The sequence below is a fragment of the Macrotis lagotis genome, chromosome 5 (assembly GCF_037893015.1).
Source record: "Macrotis lagotis isolate mMagLag1 chromosome 5, bilby.v1.9.chrom.fasta, whole genome shotgun sequence".
In the NCBI taxonomy this organism is placed as follows: Eukaryota; Metazoa; Chordata; class Mammalia; order Peramelemorphia; family Peramelidae; genus Macrotis; species Macrotis lagotis.
The window spans coordinates 147,223,963-147,251,342 of record NC_133662.1 but is presented as its reverse complement, the minus strand read 5'-3'; the positions used below and the strand labels follow the sequence as shown (position 1 = coordinate 147,251,342).

Genomic DNA, 27,380 nt, shown 5'->3' with positions numbered 1-27,380 from the left:
ACAAGAATTAGAAACTGAGAGCATACCCATCAATTGGGAAATGTAAGAGCAAGTTATGGTATTTGAATGTGACAGAATACTCTTGCATTGTAAGAAGTGATGAAGAAGGGGATGGTTTTGAAGTAACCTGGAAAGGTTTCATGGACTGTTGATCAATGAAATGAATAGAATACAGTAACAACAGTATTGTAAAGAAAACAACATTGAAAGTCTTATGAACTCTGACCAACACAATTACTTAACATGCTATTCATTTTAAATAGAAAAGTGATTAACTCAGAACTGAAGCATCTTTCTTTGTTCCCTTTCTTCTTTTCTTTTCTTTCTTTCTCTCCCTTTCTTGACATGACCAATTTGAAATTTGTTTTATTTGACTACACAAATTTGTGTGAGTTTTACGTCATGTTTTTAATTGGTGAGGAAGGGAGAGATTTTAGAACTAAAAATAAAATTAAAAAAATAAAAATAAAAATAAAATAAAGTTTAATTAAAAAATAAATGCCTTTACATCTGTGTATTTACCATTTTTTAGTGTTGACAGCTTGTTAAAACAGGTAGGTAGGTGGAAGATGCTATAGTCATCTTGGTTTTATCTTTTCTTTGGTATTTGTTTTTCTCCTTGGCTAATAATTGGACTGTAAATAGAGAATTCTTTCTGAAGTGACTCCAACACTGATGACCAATCTTTTTCTGTTAAATTTTTTAAAAACTGAAATTGATTCTGTTGAGTACATTCATTTTGCTTCCCTTTAAGGAAATGATCATGACTGACCAAAGAATCATAGATTTGGAGCTATAAATCCCATCATATTTCACATTGAGGAAGCTGAGACTCGTGTATGTTCAGTAACTTGTTCAAGGCCTTTCTTTGATGTCATCTTTAAGTTACAAATCATGTTTTCTTTTGTATAATTTTTTAATTATTAGGACTAAACTATATTTTTCAATCTGGTTTTGGGGGTTTTCTCTGCCCATGTTCATATTGAAGACATAAATATCAGGTTATAGTTTGACTTTATAAGGTCTTGACACATTCTTCATTGAATGTCTCTTTTTATTCTCTGTTGTGAATGCTGTTGAAAATTCAGAATGCTGCATTTTCTTTTGCTCATCAAGAGTGCTATGAGAAAAGCAAATTGGTATTCATGAGATTATATTTCTTGTAGCTTTTGATTATAAAATGAATCAATTATGTAATTTTATTACCTTGACTTTCTGACCATTAATCTGTGATCCATGTTTTCAGATTAGATAAAGATAAAATATCACTTTTATAAAGTGCTATGCTAAGTGGTGGCTTAGCACAAATACAAGTAAAAAGAAAGATCGTTCCTGCCCTCAAGGAGTTTGCATTCTAATGGTGCAACACAACCCTTAAAGAGTTGGAAGGGGGTTACTTTGGGACTGAGTCTGGTAGGAAGTGAGCATGGATGATTGGGTACTTCCTTAAATGAAGGTTCTAGGGAAGAACTTCACAATTGAAAGAGGACACTGAGAACATCTCTTAGAGGTGGAAGTAGAGATATGTGGTTTCATGTTATTGGGCATAGGCAATGTGCTAATATGGGAATTGTTTTGCAAGCTGTTAGTTAACTCCCTGGTCATGACCTAAGACTCCTACAAAAGAGTACCAGAACTAAAATTAAGGTTTGTAGAAGTGTGATTCTTCAAACTGTCTGCCTCACTTTCTTCTACCGTTGCACTGCGGAAGTGAAAAGAGGCACAGGTAGAAGACTATTTTGCATTTTTTTTTCTTTTCATGAATTACCATGAACAGATAACTCACTTAGTGCTAGACTCCATAGTTAGCTTGGCTAGTCTATAGCCAACAGACTCAGGCTATATCTAGAATTATTTTTACCAGAGCTTGTGCTTCATTGATATTAGCTTATAAAATCCAGAATTACTTCCATCCCATTATGAGATATTGGAGGAGAAATTATGTGGAGGTTTTCAGCTCAGTGGTGCAGTGGATAGAGCATTGGCCCTGGAATCAGGACAATCTGAGTTCAAATCCAGCCTCAGATACTTAATTACCTAGACCCTGGGCAAGTCATTCAACACCACAGTTTTGCAAAAAAGAAAAAAAAAGAAACATATAATGCAGGGGCAGCTAGGTGGCACATTATGTAGAGCACCGATCTGAGAGTTAAGAGGAACAGAGTATAAATCCGGCCTCAGATACTTAATAATTGCTTAGCTGTGTGACCTTGGGCAAGTCATTTAACCCTATTGCCTTGCAAAAAAAAATCCCTAAACCAATAAAAACAAATAAAAAAGGAACATATAATGCCCTGTGATATTGCTGCAGAGTTGTTCCCTTGAAATCAAAGAAAGAGAAAAGGGACAGATATATATAAAAATGTTTATAGTAGCTTTTTGTGGTGGCAAAGAATTGGAAACTGAGAGGATGCCCACTAAAATGGGGAATGACTGAACAAAGTATGGTATATGTTTTAATGGAATGCTATCATATTATTAGAAGTGAAGAAAGGGATAGTTTCAGAGAAATCTAGAAAGATTTCTCAGATTGAATTGAGCAGAAGCAGGAAAATGATTTATACAATAAGAACAATATTGTAAAGATAAACAACTCTGAAAGTCTCAGGAACTCTGATCAACATTCTGACCATTCACAATTCTAAGGACTCATGATGACTGATAGGCTCCTCCCCTTCAGAGAGGTAGGCATGATCTCAGTATACTGATTGAGGCTTATCAGTTTTTTGTTTGTTTTATGGGGAGAGGTTCAGACCATATTGGAATTTTGTTTTTCTTGCTTTCTCAATGGAGGGGGAGGGAAGGAAGAGAATTCATACCAGAAAATAAAATTGAATTTGAAAAATAAAATAGAATGAACTATTAGTTTCTGTGAAAAATGAAATGAACTACACATTTTTTAAATCAAAGGAACATGGTACAATATTTGAGAATGATTAATCATTTAAAGATGATATTGGTGCTGAAATTTACCTACCAGTAATTGATTTTGTGCAATTTACTATTTATTTATTTTTCTTGAATCATTTTTAATAGAAAACTATGGCATTATCCAGTAGACAGTGTAGAAATTAATGTAGGAAACTTATCTTTCCTTAGCATTCATCTTCCTCAATTTGGAAATTTTAAAAGACTTTGGTTAGAAATTAAAGAAACCTTTGAGTCCTCTTTTAGTTTTATTTTATTTTTTATAATTACTAAAATAGTTTTCCCTGGGAAATTCTTGGTCTGTTCAGAACTATCATGTACATGTCTCTTTTTTTTTTTAGGTTTTTGCAAGGCAAATGGGGTTAAGTGGCTTGCCCAAGGCCACACAGCTAGGTAATTATTAAGTGTCTGAGACCGGATTTGAACCCAGGTACTCTTGACTCCAAGGCTGGTGCTTTATCCACTATGCCAACTAGCCGTGCCTTTTCTTGCTATTCTTAAAGGAGATAGATACTCCATCCTCTGATGCATGCTCGCTCTCTCTCCTCATTTCATCTTGTTTTTTTTTTCAAGTCCCAGGTGAAATTAGACCTTCTGCAAGAAATCTTTCCCAATCTCCCTTATTTTAGTGCTTTTCTCTCTGTTATTTCCAATTTATCCTTCCTAGATCTCTCAGAAAAACTTAAAACCCTATGTATTAAGTGACTTATATAAGGTCCCTCTGGTACCAAATGTACCCACTACATTTTGTTGCCACTGGCACCAGATGGTGGAGGTGCTTGAATGCCAAATTGAATTTGAACTTTGCACAATAAGAAGGAGGGGAGTTGTTAAAGACTTTTGACCATACCTTTATAGGACACAAGAAATTGAATTTGAAAATATTGTGAAGGTTGAATAGGAAAGAAGAGAGTATGAACTGATAAGGTCTTGTAGGAGCCCAGGCAAGTTGATGTTAGAATATGAAGGATAGAGGGGGGAAAGTCACTAGAAACTAATTGGATATGAGAAGTGAGGGAGAAGAAAAAATCAAAGATAACACCAGGGTTTGAACATGGAAGAAGGAAGATTGAGAGATTAATGCTGCCAGTGATAGAGAGAGAGAGAGAGAGAGAGAGAGAGAGAGAGAGAGAGAGAGAGATTGAAGGAAGGTTGTTGCTGAAGATAAAGGTTTTGAAATCATTTATTTAGATGTGGTAGTTGAATCTGTGTGTGAATATTGCCAAGGTGGGTTGGTATAGAGAAGGAACACATGAGCATTGAAGATAGGACTTTTGAGATTATGATGGGAGACAGCAAAGGATATAGAGAAGAAATGTTAGACAGACAAGAGAACAGTGTTTTGCTTTGAAAAAATGAAGAGAGTTGAGAGTTGTTAGAGGGATGAAAAAGGTAAATAATGGGGAATGCTAGAGAGAGTTCAAGAACATTGAAGCCTAAGAGAATGGCTTTGGCCATTAGGGGGTCATTGATGACTTTTGGGATCAATATTTGTAGAAGGAACTCCTTAATAAATGAAGTAGGAGATTGGGGCTAATGTGAGGGTTGGCAGATGAAAAAGAAAGGAAAAATGTGGAAGAGTTTGGAGAATGAGGTAAGACGTCCATAGAGGTAACTTATCTTTTTTTGACTATCAACTTTCTGAGACTATAAGTGACAGAATACTTTCTGCTCTGCATTGTGAGAAGGTGATGCCTTATGTAAGTCTAATTTCCCTGATAAAATCATAATTCCTAACCAAAAAAGATGAAGAAGAGTAAAGTGCAAATGAACTTTCTGTTATGTTAGTATGGAACAACTGGGCATTGCATTTATCTCTTTGTGCTTGTGAGAACCTCAGTATCTTCAGGTCCCATAGCTATTTAATGTGTTTTTGGGGGGATGTGAGAATGAAAGTTTGGATGGACCAATAGTTTTTATATTATTTTGGTTTTACTTTTGTTTGGATTCTTACGGTTATTCTTGGTAAAATACGCATTTTTATTCCGGTCTTAATGTTTTCCTTCCAGCTTCTACAAGGCTGTAACCAGTTCATACTCTCTTTTTTTTCTCATTCAACCTTCACAATATTTTCAAATTCAATTTCTTATGTCCTACAAAGATATAGTCAAAAGTCTTTAACAATTCCCCTCTTCTTACTGTGTAAAGTTCAAAATTCGATCTGGCATTCAAGGACTTCCACTATCTGGTGCCAGTGACAATAAAATGTAGAAGGTACATTTGGTACCAGAGGGACTCACTCATTCACTAGATAAGAAACTTAGAATCCCAGAGCTAGAGCACAGTTCAAAGGGGGTTCTAACCCAAATCTTTCCTCAGCCGTGAAACCCCCTATCTATATCAACAATAAGTAGTTATAGGACTTCTGCTTGAAGCCACTCTTTTGTGACCACCTTCCCCTTTCATTTCTGGTTAGCTCTATAGCTTAGGAAGTCTTTTTATATGTGGGAACAATATCTAATTCTTTGTAAGTTCTAGCCCCTTGGCCTAGTTCTATATCCCATGAAACCAAGGAGAAAAAGTCTGCATGAATTCCACAAATTTATGAATCCTTTCGGGATAGGAATATTGTCTTATTCATCTTTTCTATTTTATGTAGTGACTTGTTTGATGATTTGCATGTAGTAGGCACACAATGATTTTAGTTCAATTAAATTAATTGTTCTTCCTAATTTTTGAAATTGAACCAGTTCTATCCAATATTCATGCTTTCCTGATAGACTAAATAATTAATGATGTATTACTGTTAATGCACTTGTAGATTTTAAATATTTTTAGTTGGCAGTTTCCAATTTTGATATGTGGTATTATATTTATTATATATGATGTACATATTTTATATACTATAGAGTGTATGTGTACAATGTCTATCCGGCAGAGAAATAATATTCTTAAACTATTATTATCATGTTCTAGTTCATATGTTTTTGTATGATTTCTATGAATAGCACTGTTTTATAGTTTTGAATAATACTATATATCAAAACCAAAAAGTATTTTTTCTTTTATAGTCATCTATAGAAAACTGCCAATTGAGGAAAGCAGACTATTTGATGTGATTGCCTTTACTAGGAAATGCTTTGGGGATCAAGATTAGGAGGGAATCATGGAATAAGATTTGAAAAGCTTGGTTTCAGACCAGAACCTGTTTATTTTCCCTCTTCTAGGTTAGTGTTCTGATCCTTGTTCCAGGAAGGAGGAATAAATCATAGAAAAGAACAGTTTTATTGAAGCAATTTGCCAATTGAATCTCACCATCTTGAGGGACTTATAACACTTATAATTGGAATTCAGTCTGTATTCTTCTTGTAACTTTGAAAGATGCCTCAGTATATATCTAAGATCAAAGTCATTTAAACCTGTCTGTCTAACCAAGGCAGCCAGGTACTTCTCCTTTCCCTGGCAGTATAGTACATCTGGCTTGCTTAAGGATTATATCATTCTAAAGTCATTTTCTGGCAGAGCCTCAGAAAAGATAATATCCTACATGAAGTGTTCCTGTTGTGCCGACCTCATATGGAAGGTCTGGCTTAGAGAACAAGTACACTAATGTGAGACGGGAAAGGGAAAGTCTAGGTCATTGTTTTCTTCAGAGTTAAGACATTTCTCTAAGAACTATTGCTGGAACTGTGATTTAGAAACTGATTTGTCCCAATAATTTGTCTTGGTCTGCAGTATAAGAAGAACTTTTGAAGAGAGTTTGGTAATTGAAGCTAGGAATTTACTTAACAATATCCAAGTCAACATATAAACGCATATATTCATCCCTGTTGGATATATGAAAGGATCTACTATGCATATAGCACTGAATATAGGATGAGTCAAATTCAAGCTCTGCTATTTGTTGTCTGATCAACCATAGGCAAGTTATTTAATCATATAGGAGCCTCAGTTTCCTTATATGTAAAATGAAGGAGTTGGACTAAAAAGTCCCTTTCAGTCCTATTATCCTATCATATATGTATACACACACATCTATCTAGCTATTTATCTCCAGTTTCTGAATAATATTACTTACTTAATAATATTTAGAATAAACCTACTCTATAAATCCCTCACTAGCAAAAGCTCCAAAAATCCCTAAAATTGCCTATCTTTTTAGACATGTAAATTTAGTGCTCTAGAGTTCTGTTAAATCTTTGAAGATATAACTTACCAAAGAGACTTCAGAGAATAGAGAGGAAGAGTGTTTGAAGAGCAGAAACTCAATGATTTGAACCTAGTTTGAGTTTTACTTTCTGGCTAAATTTAGATTCCCTTTCCCCCAAGCCTCATTCAAGACATAATTATTCTCTCCTGCTAAACATCTAAATTCAGTGCTACATTGATGAATAAGGCATAATATTACTATATAATAAAAAATAATGGATGATAAATTTAGAGAAATATGGAAAGGATCTGTGTGATGTAATATAGAGTAAACAGAAAACAATACACATGATGTAACTGGAATGAACAATAAAATAAAGCTGAATCTCGTGTTGTTTTAAATTCATTATGACCAAAGTTGAGAAAATGCACTGTCTTTCTTTCTTTGAAAAGAAAATATTGCACATATTTTTAGATATGGTCTGTGGGTTGTTTGATTTTTGCTTTATTTTTTTCATCTTCTAAAAAATTTATAAATGTTATAAATTCTGTTTTCATTCAGTCTTTTGAAATCTTTGTTATAATGTTCATTTAAAATCTTTGTCACTGGTTAGGGAGACGGGAGAAATATATTTAAATATGAATGTGAAATGCACACAAAAGATAGGATTTTTTTTTTTAGAAAACTAAAAAAGTTTCTAAAAAGCCAAAAATGCCACTGTTGAAGGAGTTGTTTTATTTACAAAGTAATGTTCTAATGGAACTCAATTAAATACTTATCTCACTTATTGCTATAGTTGAAACTTGTTTAGAAAGCTGCGTCCTAAATCTTCATCTTCAACCTCTTTTTTGCATTCTCATCCCTTATCTCATTCAAGAGTTTTCTGGATATTTCTCTTCAGTAGAAGGGGTTTAGCTTGACTCCATCAGCAAGGAACTCTTGGAGGATTTTTTGTTCCATTGCAACTCAGATTCAGCTGATCCTGCATTGTATACATCATCATATCTTCCAACTGATTGAGTAGTTTTTAGTCTTTCCCATTCTGCATAACATTGCCAAGCACTTGTTTTTGGAAAATACTATTGTGAAAATGTTTTCTCGTTATTCAGAAATCTTATTAGCTATCCATTGTCTACAGAGAAAGTTCAAATGCTCCCTTCTTTGAAGGCTTCTTATGATATTCCATCCCACAACAAATTCTGAATTCAAAACATTTACTATTCATGCCAGTTATTTGATTTTCATGTCTTGCCTTTTAGCCATTATTATGTTTAATTCTTGTATTATTTAATTCTTGCTTAATAGTTTAATTCTTTCTTTCCAACTAGATTGTAATCCACTTAAGGACCAGGGTCACATCTTCTTACATTTCTTTTTAGTCTCTACCATACATAGGAAAGAGCTTTGCACACAATATTTAGTACCCAGTAATTGTTGAGTTGCTGGAATTTGTTCCATGCTCCATATGTTGTGATAATTCATAATTTTTAAAATCAAAGTGAATTAAATAGAATTTTGTTTTTAATGGAAACTAATAAAAACTAAGGTTTTCATTGACTTATTGAGAAACATTTATTAGGTGTCTGCTATTCTGAAAGACTATTATGCTAGGTACTGGGGAATACAAAGAAGCTTCCATTCTATAATATGGAAATGAGAGGATATTTATAATATAATACTAGGTAGTGAATGATGGGACGAAGGACATATCCACATTAAGTGCTCTAGAGAAATTTGAGAAAGGAGAGTTCTCTTTTAGCTCAGAGTTTTAGGGGAAGCTAAATGTTGGAGGTATGGCACTTTGGCTTCAGCTTTGAAAGAAGTGAAGGATTCTGAAATGCAGAAATGAAGAGGAAAGCATATCTTGTAGAAGGGGACCATCTCGGACAAATACACAGAAATAGGTGGTGGTATATTAAATTGTTAACACATTTCAATTTGACTGAAATATAAAATATCTGAAGAAGTGTAATGTGTCAAAAGGGAGATTACAGCCATTTTATGGAGGATTTCACTTGCCAGCTAAAGAATTTGTATTTTTTTTTGAAAGGCAATAAGAAGTCAGTGAAAGTCTTGAGCAGGGGTGTTACATTGTAGGTCAACTCTATGCCCTAGAAAGACCCTTTTTATAGGTAGAAGATGGATTGGAGAGGGAAGAGTTAAGAAACAGAAATACTAATTTCAAGGCCATTGAAATACTCCAAAATGCATTAATAAGGGCTTGAATAAAGGTACAACTGTGTGGGTTGTGAAACTCTCATTGGATATGGAAAGAGATGGAAGAGTTAAGAACTAATCCATGATTTCAAACTTAGATGAGCATAGAAGTGATGTTGCCATCAATAAAGTAGGAAAAGACTTAAAGAAGTTTGTCAGAGGGAATGAAGCAAAGAATAATGTATTTATTGTCTCCAGTAAGTACTGGACTAAGAAATTTACAAATATCATCTCCTATGATCCTCAGAACCATCCTGGGAAATAGGTCCTATTATTATTATTATCCCATATATACATACATATACATATATATATATATATATATATATATATATATATATATATATATATACAGAGAGAGAGAGAGAGAGAGAGAGAAGACTGAGACAAACAGAGGCTAAGTGACTTATTCAAAGCCACCTAGCTAGTAAGAATCTGAGCTTGTGTTTGAACTCTGATCCTCCTAACTCTAGGCCCAGTACTTTATCCACTGAGTTTGAACATGTTGATCTTGAGGTGCAATCAGTAATCTAATTAGAGATAAATAGCTGGTGATCCAAGATAGAAATTCAAGAGATTAGGATTGGATATAAATATTTGTGAATTATTTGCAAATTGAGCTAATGAGAGCAGATGAGAAAGAAAAAGAAAGGAGTGTAGAGAGAAGAGAATAGAATTCTGGAGAGAAGCACAAAATTTTAGAATTTGAAGATACTTCAAAACCCTAGCTAAAAAATAGACTTCCCATTAAACAAAATCTGATAAGTAGCCTATGCATAAAGACCTCCAATGAAGGGAAGCACCTCATTCCACTTTTCATTTGCTCTTTCAAGTAGGTTTGTTTTTTCTTACATGAAGTTTAAATTTGCATCCTGGTAATTTCACTACCTATCGGTTTTTCCCTCTGGGGCCAAACATGATTGTCTATCCAGTGTAAGTCTGAAATAAAGTAAAAGTACTGACTATGAACCAACAAAGTAGTGGAAAGGTAGGAAAATCAGGAGGACTTTAGTATCTTGGAAATCAAGAGAGACAAGGGTAAAAAATGTAGATGGGTCAAAAGATATTGCCCCAATTGGCAATGATTAAGCAAATCATGGTACATGAATATAATAGAATTCTATTATGCCATAAGAAACGATGTGTGTGATGTATACAGAGGAACATGGGAAGATCTATATGAATTGATTTAGAGTGAAGTAAGCAGAGGCCAGAAAGCATAATAACTGGAATAAAAAAAAATGTAGCAAAACTATAAAGATTAAGTGGAACCTGAATGAAAAGATATGAGAAGATACCCATAGATTACCCTTTGTGGAAGTGGGAGGTTCCCAAGTGTTATACATTACACATGCCTTCAGACTTTTTTCAATGTAGTGATTAATTGTGATGATTTTTTTCTCTAAAAAATACTATTTGTCATATAGATTGGCTTCTAGGTAGGGCATTCTGGATTCAAGGATGCTTTAGTGATATAAGAAAAATATCAAGAAAGATATTGCCCAAGAAAAAAATTATTGTTTTGCAATTAAGATGCCATAATGATAAATCTAATAACTAGCCAGTATAGTATAGAACCTTCAGTTTTAGAATTTGAAGGTACTTCAAACCCTTAACTTTATTTTATATATATGTATAACTTTAATTTATGTATATAGTATCACATTTAATCCTTAAAACAACCCTATGAGGTTATTAAGTTGTCTCAGATTTTTCATGACCCTATTTGGAGTTTTCATTGAAAAGATATTGGAGTGATTTTCCATATCCTTCTTCAACTCCTTTTACAGATGAGGGTACTGAGGCAAATGGGGTTAGGTGACTTAGCCAGGGTCACAGTTCGTAAGTATTTGAGGTCAGATTTGAACTCAGGAAGATGTCTTCCCAGTTCCCAGCCCCATGTTCTATCCACAGAGTGACCTAGCTGCCCCCCTGTAAGGTAAAGCCTATATACCTCATTTTACAGATGAGGAAATTGAGAGTGATAATGATGAAGTGACATGTTTAGAGTCATGCACAACTATTAAGTATATGAGCTAGATTTAGGTCTTCCTTACTCTAATTCCATCACTCTATCCTCTTAATTGCCATTTTATTTTAATAGTAGGTTTGAAGCTTAGATTGTGAGGAGATAAGGCAGTAAAAAAGAGTGGGTACAAAGGAAGAAAAGATTCAGGATGATAGCTTAAGGGATGGCATGATCAAGTGAAGGAGACCTCAGCACTTTGCATTTCTAGGTAGAACTTATTTAGGTCCTAATTCATGAGAGATCTGGTGGCCAGAAGGATCTTTATATGAAGGAGACCTTGTTTAGATGGAGTCTCTTTAGTTGAGAGGAATGGGGAGATGAAAACTGTTGGTCAGTAGCCTGAAGAGCTTTGAGATGAAGGTGGGCGCTTAGTTTTCTACTTTAGTAATTTCAATCTTTGAATAAAACTGTTTTGATTGAGAAGATGCCAGTGGTAAGGCTAATGAAAAAGATCTGGAGTAGAAAGAGATCTCAACAATTCTTTTCTTCTTTTTTTTACTCTTTTAGCAAATAGAAAGTTTTAAAAGCCAAAATGTTGTTGAGCCTCTATACCTGCTAACCCCATGCTGATGCTTTTCTATCTCCACAGATGTGCACTGGGAATTATACATTTGTTCCATACATGATAACCCCCCATAACAAGGTCTACTGCTGTGATAGCAGCTTTATGAAGGGATTGACAGAGCTAATGCAGCCTAATTTTGAACTACTTCTTGGACCTATTTGCTTACCTTTAGTGGATCGTTTTATTCAACTTTTGAAGGTGGCACAAGCTAATTCAAGGTAAAACTTCTGAGAACAAATCCAACAATCATTCTTAAGGTACAGAGAGACAGAGCTCACATTAATTTTGATTTGACCATAGAGTTAGGTGCTAGATACAAACTGATCTGGTAGACAGAGGCTAGTGAGGGTCCCAGCTCCAACTGTCTTTAATGTCACTTTGGGATGATGTTTGAGCTGGTTCCTAAAGATAATCTTGCATGACCCTGCCCTGAATGAGTAGACTGGACTTAGGTGGGCTAGAGCAATTATTATTAGGAGGAGGAAGAGGAGGAGGAGGAAGATTCTTTTATTCATCAAGACCTAGGGAGCTTAAGTCTCTCAAAAATACGCTAATACAAATAATTTTTATAGTTCTAGTTGATCTAGCTACATTTGAATAATCCAAATAAGGATAAGAAAAGAATTTGATCATTTTTTTAGATCAAAGCTGCATTTACAGATTTATTATTTCATCATCATCCCTCTTTCCATTTCTTCCTCTCCCCCTTCCAAGCTCTTGTCTAACTAGACTATATCACCATGATATAAAGTTTAGTGAAAATATATGTACAATGGGGCGGCTAGGTGTCACAGTGGATAGAGCACTGGCCTTGGAGTCAGGAGTACCTGAGTTCAAATCCGGCCTCAGACACTTAATAATTACCTAGCTGTGTGGCCTTGGGCAAGCCACTTAACTCCACTGCCTTGCAAAAACTAAAATATATACTATAACTTAATTTATATGTAGATCACTTATCTGACAACTTCAGTGATCCGTAACAACTAAAATGAAGAAATAAATGAAAACAACTTCTCAGTAGCCAAAAATGGTTTACATAAAATCCATACACTAAATATCATGTGCTTTATTTATAGGAGATCTGCCTTTCAGAATCTATAAGACTGATTACAAGGCTGCTACAATTGATTATAAGAGAGAGTTTTATAGAAATCTAAGTCTGGAATACTACCATCAGCTAACATTTATGTAGTGCTCTGAAGTATACAGACTGCTTTGTAAATATTTCATTTTATCTTCACAGCCATTCTGGGAGGGGGGTTACTATTATCTTCATTTTTACAGTTGTGGAAACTGAGACAGACAAAAGTCAAATTACTTGTCTAGGGTCACACAACTAGTAACATCTAAGACCATATTTGTATTTAAATCTTACTGACTCCAGATATGGATCCACTTTTGGTAGGACCTCCAAGGACTTAGCCTTTAACTAAGCCACAGAATTTCTCTGAGCTAAAGTTTCTTCCTTTAATAAAATTACATTGATCATACCTGCCCTTTTTATTTCTAAGAGTTTTGATAAGGATCTAATGAAAATATGTATTTTTGAAATCCTTGATAAAGTATGGTATGCCCAATAGATATATCTGTTACCAAAGTTAGTGTTGTCACCATCACTTATTTTGATGGACCAAAGTAGACTTAGACTTGGATTTTCTGGCCTTGCCACCTTCTGTCATGACTTTGAAAGGTAACTTCTGCTCTCTAGGATTAAAATTTTTCAACTATAAAATTAAGAGATTAGATTAGTTCATATTTAAGATCTCTTCTGATTCTTAAATGTGTTCTTAAATGTATGTTTGCCAAGCAAATGTAATGCAAAGAAGAGGTGAGAACTTAAAACACACATTATCACTTCCACAACCTGAGTATATCACTGCTTCATAGTGTAGAATTTGTTCTTTCTAATTGTGAACTGAAATCCTTATGGTTACATTTTGTTCTGCTTCAGATGGCAGAAGGGTATATAATTTATTTTAGAAACACATTATTCCCAAATGGTTAAAAAGTTTTGACAATTATCTGAAAAATTCATTGATGTAGAATATCTCAATTTCCAGGGATGACAGATGTCAGATAGAATGAGACATTTCCTTTATATTTCTTAATATTTTGAGAACTCTGCTTCCTTTCCTCATTTGATCAGCACTTTCTATGAAGATTCCTGAAGAAGTAAAATGATAACTTGTTGGAATTTATGCTTCCCTTTTAGCCAGTATTTCCGGGAGTCTATACTTAGTGACATCAGGAAAGCCCGTAACCTCTATACAGGGAAAGAATTGGCAACTGAGCTGGAAAGAATTCGACAGCGGGTGGATAATATTGAAGTCTTGTCAGCAGATATTGTCATAAATCTACTCCTGTCCTACAGAGATATTCAGGTAAGAATACACTGAGGTGAAATGTGTTGGTTATTCAGAATATAACTCAGTGATAGTTATTTCATATCATTTTGCCTTCATTTTTTCTTATTGGCTTCTCTAGTTTTTCCTCTCCTAATAGTGGAGTTTGCCTTGCCTTTGAGAAACATGCTAATTATGAAATTCCTGCATGGCAGTGATCTTACATTTTGTGAAAGAGTAGAAAAAGCAAAAAAGAAAAAAAGAATCTGTTAGCCTAGCTACCTTCCATATATTTCTCTGGACACACAGCTGCTACTTGCTAAATTGAAGATTTTTATTAAAGGCTATAAAAAAAAATCTTGATTTTTGGAATTACTCAAGTTATCTCATAGCCAGTTAAGTTACATAGCAAATCATTACCTTTTAATTTGTAAGTGATAATTATGCAGCAAATCCAATTGCCAACAATCTGGTTAGTTATTCAAATAGTTTTTATAACACACATAGATTAACAGTATTAAACTATAACAATTCATTTTATTTCAGCATTTATTAATTATGTTTTAAAATTTAATGGGCAAGTAGGAGGTGCAGTAGATAGAATGTTGGGTCTGGAGTTAAAAAGATTCTTCTTCTTGAGTTCAAATCCAGCTTCAGCCACTTCCTCACTGTGTCACTTGGCAAGCTACTTAACCCTGTCTGCCTCAGTTTCCTCATCTGTCGTTTAATCCTGTTTGCCTCAGTTTTCTCATCTATCAAATGATCTGTAGAAGGAAATGGAAAACCACTACACTGTGTTTTCCAAAAAAACCCAAATGAGGTCAAAAGAATTGAATACAATACTAAGAAAATTAAAAATTAAGAAAAATTAAATGGCAGAAAATTTCACATGGAATGAACCTGGGCTCTGGAGTCAGTATCTTAGTTTATAGACCAAATTGGACTATTCATGTGAGCATGGGCTTTTTACCTCTTTGGCCTTCACTCTCCTCCTCTATAAAATGAGAGAATTAGAAATTAAATGCCCTTTCAGGTCCCTTCTAGTTCTAAAGTGATGATTATTCTGAAAAATAATTTGTTTCCATGTTATGAATCTAGACTCTAAAAGTCAATGTTTTAGTAAAGTTTTCCCTCAGTGGCTTCTTGTCTCCTGTTTCTAGCCCAACCTTTCAAATTAGTGTTCTTTTTCTAGTATGGGGCAGAGGAAAGGATGTGAGAGAGAGACAGAGACAGAGAGTTAGAGACATCAGAGAGAGAGAGAGAGAGAGAGAGAGAGAGAAACTGAAAACTATGTAACCTGTAACCTTAAGGAAGAATATTGTACCTCAAACAACAGAGTCCTCATGGGATGAAGCAGTGTCATTGCATCAGAAATCTATCAGTACTGGCAACTAAATAGTCCTCAGAGCATGGAATAAAAGCTGTTTGACAGACTGCAGGTAGTTGACATGAGAAAGAATTCAATGAATCCAGGTTCATGGAAAGAAATAATTGTCTGTGCTCTTTATTGACTCAAGAACTATAACTTTTTAGATACTTATTATTTCCTACACAATAGGGTTTCTTTATAAAGAAACTAATTTCTTTGGGGGGGGGTAACATCCCTCTAGATTTCAGTTTCTTTAAAGGTTCACCAATTGTTCAATTCTCCCTTTGATAATACCATTCTCAGAATTAGCTCTCAGTTTCCTGACTGCCAATAACATTTTCATGGTTGGATGTACTACTTTAATAATTTAATTCTGTATCGTTTTCTTGCTTAAAAGGACTATGATTCTATTGTGAAGCTTGTAGAAACTTTAGAAAAGCTGCCAACCTTTGATTTGGCCTCCCATCATCATGTGAAGTTCCATTATGCATTTGCATTGAACAGGTAAGAAGAATATTTTTGCTGCTATGACTCAGGAGTTCATTATTGTTTAACTCACTGGCTGTTCATGGAGATTGTTTATTGCAGCAGAGAAACCATTCCCTAGTAGAATTTAATACTGTTATCAGTGAACAAATTATTAAACCACCCAGGTGTATGTTGAGAAGTCCCTCTTATCTTTTCTGGATCTTAATTCTTGTAATTCTACTTCTTTTATTTTATATGGTTTGACATTTTAAAATTATGTAATTACAAAAGTATCTTTAACAAATGAAAAACAAGCTACCCACAGCTATTCCCAGAATTACATTCTCAAGCTGAGCAGGAATAGTGATAGCTGATGGTTGCCCACTCTTGGGTCCTGATAATCATTGGTAATACTCACAAAGTACTGCTCTGAGCACTCTTGATTAAGCTCAGATCTTCATTACTCATATTTTAGATTATTTTCATGAATTTAACTGGCACTAATATTATCTACTTTCCCTTCTCTCCTTCTGCTCATTTGAGGCCCAGGGGCCTTTTCTGTGCTCTACTACATATGCCAATTCCACTTCCTAATTTGTCTCTGGAATGGTCCTGGAGAGATAAATTTCCCCACTTTCCTCCACATCACATTCCCCACTTTCTCCCCACCCCTTCCTCTCTTTGATGAAGAGGAATGGAGAGTAAACTATTTTCTGCTGTTTATCTAAGTTGTGAGAGAATTGGCTCAATCATTTCTTTTTCAGGGAAGAAGATGATAAAAAATGAAAGAAAAAAGATCCTAAAAATATAGCATACCTTTCACCCCCCAAATCTCTACCTCCCTAGTATTCACTTATCATATAACTCCCTAATGTGACCAGTGAAATCAGTCCCTATATTGTTGGTCCATCCATTTTTTTAATGTTTGCTTACTTTGAATCTTCAGACTTAAAGAAACCTCCAAAGATGGTTGATTTTGTACTTCTACCTCTAGGCAGAGATTACCTAAAACATATCAGAAAAATAGACTGTACTATATTACTTTCATTTGTCCGAAGGGGAAGCCAAAGTTCATACAAGTCTAATCTGCATTGTCTTTTGGCTCTCATCAGTCTTTGAAAGTTGCTTTCCTCTGAAATAAATTGTGAAGAAAGGATAAATAATTGTGGCTTAAAGCAGGGTTCTGAATACTTGCTGTTCAGTTCATTGGCCAGTAGCCTATCTTTGGAACCTAAAATCAGACTGAAAAATGGAAATATGATATCTTTATTATATTATCACCCATTCCAGTCTAAGAATTTCATATGTACAGTCTATTCAAGAACCCATAAAGAATGTATTTACATAATTTTAAACACATCTTTACATAATAATTGTTTGGTAAAAAATTTGGGGCAGCTAAGTGGCCTCAGTGGATAGAGTCTGATTTTGAGGAAGTCATTAACCTTGTTTGTCTCAGTTTCCTCATCTTTAAAATGACATGAAGAAGGAAATGGCAAACCATTCGAGTATCATTGTCAAGAAATCCCCAAATGGGGTCACAGAGACAGATATGACTGAACCATAACTGCTCCAAACCATTATTGATTAGAGAAATGCAAATTAAAGTAACTCTGAGGTACTACCTCACATCTATCAAATTGACCAATATGACAAAAAAAGGAAAATGATAAATGTTGAAGGGGATATGAGAAAATTGGGACCTTAATTCATTGTTGGTGAAACTGTGAACTGATCCAGCCTTTCTGGAGAGTAATCTGGAACTATACCCAGAGGACAGTTAAACAGTGCATACTCCTGATCCCACAATAGTACCACTAGGTCTGTCTCCCAAAGGTCATTAAAAAGGGAAACAGATCCACAAAAATATCCATAGCAGCTCTTTTCAGAGTGGCAAAGAATTGGAAATTGAGGTGATGCCCATCAGCTGGGGAAAGGCCAAAAAATTGTGGTATAAGAATGTGATGGAATACTATTGCTCATGAAATCATGAGCATAGGGGCAGCTAGGTGGCACAGTGGATAGAGCAGGAGGATCTGAGTTCAAATGTGACCTCAGACATTTAATAATTACCTAGCTGTGTGACCTTGGGTGAGCCATTTAACCCCACTGCCTTGCAAAAACCAGAGAGAGAGAGAGAGAGAGAGAGAGAGAGAGAGAGAGAGGGAGGAAGGGAGGAAGGGAGGAAGGAAGGAAGGAAGGAAGGAAGGAAGGAAGGAAGGAAGGAAGGAAGGAAATCATAAGCAGACAGATTTCAGAAAAGCCTGGAAAGACTTACATAAACAGATGCTAAGTGAAGTGAGTTGATCCAAGAGAACACTGTACATTTTGACTGCAATATTGTGTGATGATCAACTATGATAGACTTAGTTCTTCTTAGCAATACAATGATGGAAAATGCCATCCACATCTAAAGAAAGAACTATGGAGTCTGAATGCAGACCAAAGCATAGTATTTTCAGTTTTTTAAAATTTGTCTTATGTTATTGTGTTTTTTCCTTTTATTTGAATTGTTTTTCATAACATGACTAATATATAAATTTGTTTAATATAGTTATACATATATAACATATCAAATTACTCACTGTCCAGTGAAGGGATGGCAGGAAAGGAGAAAAATGTGGAACTCAAAATCTTACCAAAAATCAATGTTGAAAAATATCTTTGCATGTAATTAGAAAAAAATAAAGAAAATCACATTAAAAACTTATCATTATCTTCACTTCTCACAGGAAAAAACTGAAGATCTGAGAGATAAAAATGTCTTCCTTAGGGTGTGAGGTTGTATCTGAGACAAGCTCTTGAATCCAGGCTTTTGTGATTTCAAGCCTAGCATACTAATTACCTGAAGCCTATTTTTCATTTTCCTCTTCAATCAATCAGGACAATTTGATTAAGTGCTGGCTTTGTGCCATTGCCTATGCTCTTCACTGGAGGAGACAAAGAAAAATAGAAGTCTGTCCTGGTCCTCAAAAGGGCTTATGTTATATTGGGATGAGATCACATGGACATATATAGTCAGTCAGTCAATCAAGAAGCATTAAATATCTATTATTTTCCAGGCATTAAGCTGGAAAAAACACAGACACACATGTGTACAGTGTACATATATGTATGCATATATTAACACACACGGGAAAAGATATGCACATAAATATAAACTACATTTTGTTGTTTAGTCATTCTTCATTTGTGTCTGACTCTTCATAAACCCCTTTTGAGATTTTCTTAGCAAAGATACTGGAGTATTTTTTCATTTCCTTCTCTAGTTAATTTTACAGATGAGGAAACTGAGGCAAATGATATACTTCTAACATCATACATATGCATTAAAAATATACCATCTATAGTTCTTACACATGTAGTCTTTATTTTATTATAATACACACATAAATTACATATAGAATATATGTATCCTCTACAGCACATCTATGTTGTTATAATACTTTTCTACATATACATTGAATGTTGGTTGTCTTTTATTTTCATAGAGGATCAAAATGGCATCCCTGTGTTAGAGTTGTTATATATATATATATATATATATATATATATATGCACATACTATACATATATATAATACACATATGCATATAAGTTTGTATTATATACATATAAATATATATATGTATAGTGTGTGTGTATATCTCTTACAAATCACATACAGATACACATACTTACAAATCACAAATCACAGACATAAGGTAACCTGTGATGAAAAGACACAGGCAGCCAAGGGGAATAAGAAAGGCCTTTTGCAGATGATGGCATTTGAACTGAGTTTTTCAGGAAACCAAGGAATCCAAGAGGTCAGAGTAAGAAGAGAGCACAGTCTAGGAGAGCAGCTGCAAAGGAGCAGAAATTGGAAGATGAGGCAATTGGACGGGGAAATTCTAAAGGCCTTCTTAGCCGTAGCATTTTGCATCTTTGATTTTAAATGTTCTACTAGAATTGTCATCATTAGGTGTTAGCTCACTGGCTGACAGGGATTGAGTGGGGATGAGGAAACTTTGCTATTTTTGAATGCCACAGATTGGCATTCAATCTAATCTGAGTTAGCTATCTTAACAAATCATGCTATTGCTCCCAAGGAACCCTGAGCAAGAATGTGGACAAATCAGTTCCAGTTCATCAGCACTGAGAGAAAAAGAACACCCAGTGCCTGCACTGTAATTCAACAAGAGATCAGTTTTGTGATTCTTTTTCATAAGTAAAGGACGACAAGATCATGATGTATTGAAATTTAAAAAGATGGAAAATAGACCTAGAACAAATTAGATGGGGCATGACATACCTGAATATCCCAAATCCTTTCAAAGTTTATTTGCATGTAATTGATATGTGAAGTTTTAAAAAGATACCTTGTGCCTATTATTATTGTGATTTATGTCAAAATGACCATTTTTTTTTTACCATCAGGAGAAATCTCCTTGGAGATAGAGCAAAAGCTCTTGATATTATGATTCCTCTGGTGCAATGTGAAGATCAGGTCGCTTCCGATATGTATTGTCTCGTGGGTCGAATCTATAAAGATATGTTTTTGGATTCCAATTTTACAGACACAGAAAGTAGAGATCATGGAGCTTCCTGGTGAGTGTCTATAATTCAAAAAGGTTTTCTATAAGTTAGACATTATTTTATTAGAGGAAATAAATAGCCCTTTGAATTTTGTAAACAAATTTAACACTAAATACATGTAATACTGTATTATGCTATAGAAGATAAGAGGGCAAGTCATTGGGAAGACCTGTGTTCAAGATAGTTCCTCTGATAAATACACTTGGTGATCACAAGCAGGTCATTTAACTCCTTGGAGCCCCAAGTAACTCACTGAAGTTTTAGTTGAATGCAAGAGTTGTCAATTTAATCATTTTTTTCATATTGATACTTCCCCTATAGATGAAATAACCAACAAATAAACCAGCAAGCCAACATTTTTCACCTAAAACTTGAATCAACTTTGTTTAAAGGATAGGTCAAATTTAATTAGAGGTCAAACTGCTTTTTTATAACATCATCTTTCCTTGTTGTTCAGACATTTTTCAATCATGTCTAACTCCTTGTGTCCCCTTTTTTTTGGGGGGGGGTTGGCAAAGATTCTCTAGAGGTTTGCCATTTCCCTCCCCAGCTCATTCTACAGATGAGGAACCTGGGGCCAACAGAGTTAAATGACTTGCCCAATGACATAGCTAGTAAGTGTCTGAGACTGGACTTGAACTCAGAAAGAGCAATCTTCCTAACTCCGGGCCCTGAAATCAATCCACTTCTTTAGCTAGTTGTTCTTTACTATAGTCAGAATCCCCTCATTTCAAAGAAGTCTCCTATCAGGAATAATTTATAAGAAAGAACTCGGGGAGGCTAGGTGGTGCAGTGGATAGAGCACCAGCCCTGGAGTCAGGAGTACCTGAGTTCAAATCCGACGACAGACACTTAATAATTACCTAGCTGTGTGGCCTTGGGCAAGCCACTTAACCCTATTGCCTTGCAAAAACCTAAAAAAAACAAACGGGGCGACTAGGTGGCACAGTGGATAGAGCACCAGCCCTGGAGTCAGGAGTCAAATTTGGCCTCAGACACTTAATAATTACCTAGCTGTGTGGCCTTGGGCAAGCCACGTTAACCCCATTGCCTAAAAAAACTTAAAAAAAACAAACCTAAAAACTCCCAAGTGTTGAAGCTCACATTTGGGATGACTCTGAGGTTCTCCCTGACATACCAAGCTTTATAACTTCATTGAGCCATGTGTGGTTTTGTTGTTGTTGTTGTTTGGTTGGTTGGTTTTGGTTTTTGCAAGGTAAGGGGGTAAGTTATTTCCCAAGGTCACATAACTATCAAATGTCTAAGGTTGAATTTGAACTCAGGTCCTCCTGACTCCAGAGCTGGTACTCAGAGAAAGTGGTAAAGCTTTTTGTTCTTTGAAAGGTTCATCAACTGAATCTTCTGTGTTCTTCCTCTGTTGATACAGTATCCTTGATAGGATGTGAGGTGATAGGGAGTTCCTCAGGCTTTTTAATGTGAGTTTTTAAAAAATGTAAACACTATAAAGAGATAGAGAAAAGGGCCTTTCACCAATCAGAGTTTTATTTTTTTTTTAATTCTTAGAGATTTTTAGGGAATGATTTCTTGTCATTTTTGGTGGAGGAAAGAATGAAGGCTGAATTTAAATTTATAACACCGACTATAATGTATTTAGAGTACCTTATTGTGTGTGATGGAAAGATAGAGAGGATATTATTGGACCTTTGGAGGAGTAAGAACTTAGAGTAAATCCTCTAAAGAAACATGTTTCTAAAGAACCATAGACTTTGATTATTGATAAATAAATATAGATAACTTATCTGTGGAACAGATTCAAGGACATTATTAGCTTGAGTGAATGGTATAGTAGAAGGAATGTTGGATTCAGGATAGGAAAACCTTGTTTCATATACTAGCTTTGTTCTTTACTAGCAGTATGTCTTTAATTTCTCTGAGACTCAGCTTCCTTATCTGTAAAACTTGGAGGGAGGCTAGATGAATCCAAATCCCTCCCAGATCTAAATCTATGATTCTAAAGCTAAACTACTATAATGTCTTAGAGGTTGGGGAAAATACCTTGGTACTTTTTTGTTCTATGACATATTATGGCAGTTTGTTTTATGACATAATAAAAATTAATCTATCTTTGGTTTTTGCCATTGTCACTTCTTTATTTTGTTCACATAGGCTCCTGATTAAGGCAAAACTATTTTTTGACTCGGGTAATAATTTCAGTTTTCATAATTAAAATTAAGAAGTAAAATATTTTTCTATCCACTTCCATTTTCAGAGCCTACTTTGGAAATGACAAAGTTTAATTGGATTGTTAGGTTTTTAAAAATCTGCTTAGAATTTTTAGCCCAAATTATTTGGTTTGGTTTTATGAGTTTTATATAATTTAACAAGTATGTTTTCCCTTGTGACCCTGACATTTTCACTTATATCGGGGAGGAGAGCTAGGGTAAGAAAAAGGGAGCAAGTCCAGTTTTCAAAAGAAATTTTGATTTCCATTTAAAAATTCAAAACTTCTCTAACCCAAGACCTTTAGATACCAGTCCCATGGATAGAGACTATGGAGGCTTCTGAAGTGAATGATTGGGAAATTGAGAAATTATCTGAGGAAATATTGTATTTGTATTATACTTGGTTTACAAATTTTTTTTCCCTGAGTTTTTCATTCCCAGTCTAAAAAAAGAAAAATCAAGAATAGTTAGGAGTCTGTGCTTGTGAAGATTTGTTTTTAAAGCATTTAGTTAATGTGTCACATTTCTATATGTAGAACTAGAGATTGACTTATTTTGAGAAATGAAATATTTGGTGTCACATTAAACAGAAACATTTATGATGTAGGAATATATTTTTTGCTAAGAGAGGAAAACATTTTATAATTTTTTAGAAATTTAAAAATGTCATCAAATCACTGTCATTCATTATGCTACGTGTTGGGAATATAAAGAGGAGCAAAAAGAAGTTCCTTCTCCCGAATAGCTCAGTCTAGTGGAGAGACAATATGTGAATAGCTATGTTCAAACAAGTTATATTCAGGACAAATCGGAGATAACCAACAGGGAGGGTGCAAGCATTAAATGGGCTTAGGAAAGGTTTCTTCCAAGTGGGTTGGATTTAGCTGGAATAGGAGAAAATTCTGGATATGAGGTGTAACCATTGAAAGTGTTTGAAGTCAAGAGATGGAATGACTAGTATAAGCAACTGCAAAGAGGCTAATATTCCTGGGCCTTATAGTATGTGCAAGGGGATATTTTTTAAAAGGTAGGATAAGAGCCAGTTTATGAGTATGTTTAGAAGGCAAATAGAGGATTTTATTTAATCCTGGAAGTAATAAAGATAATAAAGTAATAAAGTATTTTATTACAGGGGCATTTAGGGTGTGGAGGTGTGGAATGAGATAGACTAGAATGGGGAGAGAGACTAGAACCAGGAGCCTAATGCAGTAGTCTATATTTCATAGTTCATATATCTCGAACTTTTGCCTAAATACAATAAGAAAAAAGTTAGGCATAAATGTAAATTTTATATATACAGGGTCAAAAAAATCAGTTTCTTAAGTATGGGGAAGTGCATTGGAAGAAAAATCTTTAAAGACTTTAGAAGACAATAAACTCAGTATGTATCAACAGTGTGATAGGGAACCCAAGAAGCTTTTTGCTGTCTTAGACTTCATTAAGAAAGGAGTATTGCCCAAATCTAGGGGGATGGTGGTTCCACTGTAATCTTTGCCCTGTTCAGATTACTTTCAGATTCTTTTCTAGGCATCACATTTTAGGAAGGACATTGATTAGGATATCCAGAGAGGAGAACAAACAATAATGAAATATCTCAAATTTATTCCATAGAAATATTGAATGAGTGCTGGGGTGATAGTGGTAATGCTGGTGATTGGGAAGAATATTTGGCCTAGATTAATGAAGACTTTAAAGAGCACACAGATCTATAATTAAGTATTCAAAGGGTTATCATGTAAAAGAGGGATTAAAATTGTTCTCTGGCTCCAGAAGGCAGAAATAAAGACCGTGATTAGGAGAAGTCACAAAGAGGCAAATTTAGGTTTGATTTCAAAAAATGCTTCTTAAAAAGCATTTTTTGTTATCCAAAAAAAGAATGGCTTCCCTTGGGAGACACCAGCTTCCAACCAGGGTTGTGCTGGAGTGCATTCAGATAGACCCCTTAAGAGCCGATTTTTAAATTACTAGTGTGGATATTGACACCTTGAAATTAGTAAATGCTGCAAATGCGGGCTTGATTTTTTTTGTTTAGTTGCTTATTTAGATTTAAAGTAATGGAGGAAATGTTAATAACACAGCTTGAAGTTAAGCTTGAAGTTGTGGATTGAGTTTTTGGAGTTAATCTTTCTCATGGTGTTTGGGCAAAGGCAAAATGACTACTTTTCTGAGATTTGGGGGGACATGATTTTTGGTGAATATGAATTCAATTTAAATGACCTCTGAAGTCTCTGCTAATGTTGAAACTCTGAATATCTATAGATTTGTCCCATTTGTGCATATTAAAACTAGACCCTAGCTTTATATAACTTTTCCTAAAGCTTTTCAAAATGTTGTTCTTTACTCTTCCCCCCCCCCATTTTTATTAGCTCTTTACGCCTCTGAAAAGAAAGTAATATATCTGGATACTCAGCAGTTCAGACCATGTTGGCCTTCTTATTCTAATGAATATAGTTTTGGTTTTTACACTGATATATTATCACTGAGGAACAGATATTACTTTAGGTCACATCTGTTTCTGAAAAAGATGATTCCCTCATTTTTAATAGAAGGTTGAAAATCATTTTAAGGATGGGCAAATTGGGGCCCTCTCTGATATTAACATAATCATTCCTCTCTTGTTGTAATGTCAAAAAGACCCATAGCCAGGAAACTGAAAGAACAAAGTTTGCTTTTGGCACATTAATGTGTTCATTTTTCCATAGTAACTTGGGTAAAGAACAGAGAGTCTTGCCTTATCAATTAATTTTCTTTTACGTCAGTGGCAATGTTATTCAAACAGTTTTGTGTGCCTAATTATAAAAATTTAGTTTTCACATTATTAACTGACCTTGATTTTACCTTGGGACAGTTATATAACAGACCCATATTTAAACAGAAGTAAAAGCTAGTTTCTTCTTTTCTATTACTTGTTACTAAGATTTTTCATTAAAATAAAGCGGTTGGTATAAAAATCTCTCCTATTTCCAGAATGAAATGCAGTATTGGTTCATTAATCAGTGAGAAACAGGGATGACCATAGAGAAAATTTGTTTTTGGAAAATATATACAAAGGTTAACTATATTATCATTTTTAGGGATTTCTATGAGAAATTAGGGAGGCTGCTTTATATTAACAGAATTACTGGTTTTAAATTCTTCTCCATTCCATTGACCTAATTTTTGACATTTGTTACCCTGGCAACCCAATTTAGAAATGACATAAGTCTTTATATTCTTATGATATTCATATGTTACCTTTATGTCTAACTTGAATTATTTTAGAATTGAGATTCTTGAACAATCTTGTATAACTGTGTGTGACATCTAACTCAAAAACACCTGGGTGTTTAATGACTCAAAAAAAAGGAGAGAAAAATATTTGCATGGATCTAGGCATACTGACATAACAGAGAGTACCCATAGAATCCTTTTGCATAATGCTATACAGAACATTATGTTCCCAAGAGTTTTCATATTAGCTTAAGCATACATTTAATGGATGATGGACTGAATGAAGGTCTGATATGCTGTGATGTCCAGGCTTAAGAACATTATGGAAATTTCCTAACTGTCTAAAAAAATGCCAGATCCCTACAAACAGCTACCAGAGGCTACTTTTCATAGTTCAAAGCTCTCAACTGAAGCACGTGCATGTGTATCAAAAACAATGTTGAGATAATGGTGGTTGAACTTCTGATTAATATGATGGTACAAAAAGTCAAAGAGGAACCCACTTCTCCAAATTGTACTTAAATAATGATCTCAAAAGGGCAACAGACTGAATAAGGATCAAGAAATCTAAGGAGAAATATCAATAAAGTCCTTCATCTAGGCCAGGACTATATAAAAAGACAGCTAGAAGCCAAAGGCATTGAAAGGGTCCTAAAAGGGAAGGTGATGTGAGTTCAGCTGAATCATTCAAAAGACTGAATGACCGGGGCAGCTAGGTGGCATAGTGGATAAAGCACCAGCCCTGGAGTCAGGAGTACCTGGGTTCAAATCCAGTCTCAGACACTTAAAATTACCTGTGTGGCCTTGGGCAAGCCACTTAACCCCATTTGCCTTGCAAAAAACCTAAAAAAAAAAAAAAAGACTGAATGACCAACTGAGGTCAGTCCAAGGATGGAAGATTGTATATATAATATATATATATATAATTTAATTTAAGAATATATATATATAATATATAATTTAATTATGTAATTTAAGAATCTTTCATCTTTCTAAAAAAATATAACCAAACAGAAAATCTGAATATCACATGTTATGAAAGCATAAATTTAGAACAGGAGAATGAACAAGCCTTTGTATAGCGTTTTTCTATTTTTTCAGGAATTATTTTTACATATTTTTACAAATATCTCATTTGATCCTCACAATAGCACTGCAAGGTAGATGCTGTTATCCTTATTTTATAGTTGATAAAACTTAAAAACAGAAGGTAAGTGATTTGCCCAGACTGAATTTGAATTTAGAACTTCTGAAACCAGTCCCATTGTTCTTTCTTTGCACTGTGTCACCAGATGCCTCTAGCTGAAATGAAAACTGCTTTAACCTATTCTAGAGCGGGGCTGTCCAAAGTGTTGCCTGAGGACCATGGCCTGGAGTGTGATCTTATGCAGCCCCCTGTGG

General features: G+C 34.6%; 1 protein-coding gene across 2 annotated transcripts in view; it reads left to right on the top strand.

The window, feature by feature from the left end:
* MAP3K5 (mitogen-activated protein kinase kinase kinase 5) overlaps positions 1-27,380 on the top strand; it is a 280,602-nt gene that overhangs the window by 115,915 nt on the left and 137,307 nt on the right. For both annotated transcript variants that reach the window (XM_074187670.1, XM_074187671.1), the window contains exons 4-7: positions 11,854-12,047; positions 14,042-14,210; positions 15,938-16,044; positions 20,428-20,598. In XM_074187670.1, coding sequence (XP_074043771.1) covers positions 11,854-12,047; positions 14,042-14,210; positions 15,938-16,044; positions 20,428-20,598 — 641 coding nt within the window. The remainder of the gene's footprint in view (positions 1-11,853; positions 12,048-14,041; positions 14,211-15,937; positions 16,045-20,427; positions 20,599-27,380) is intronic.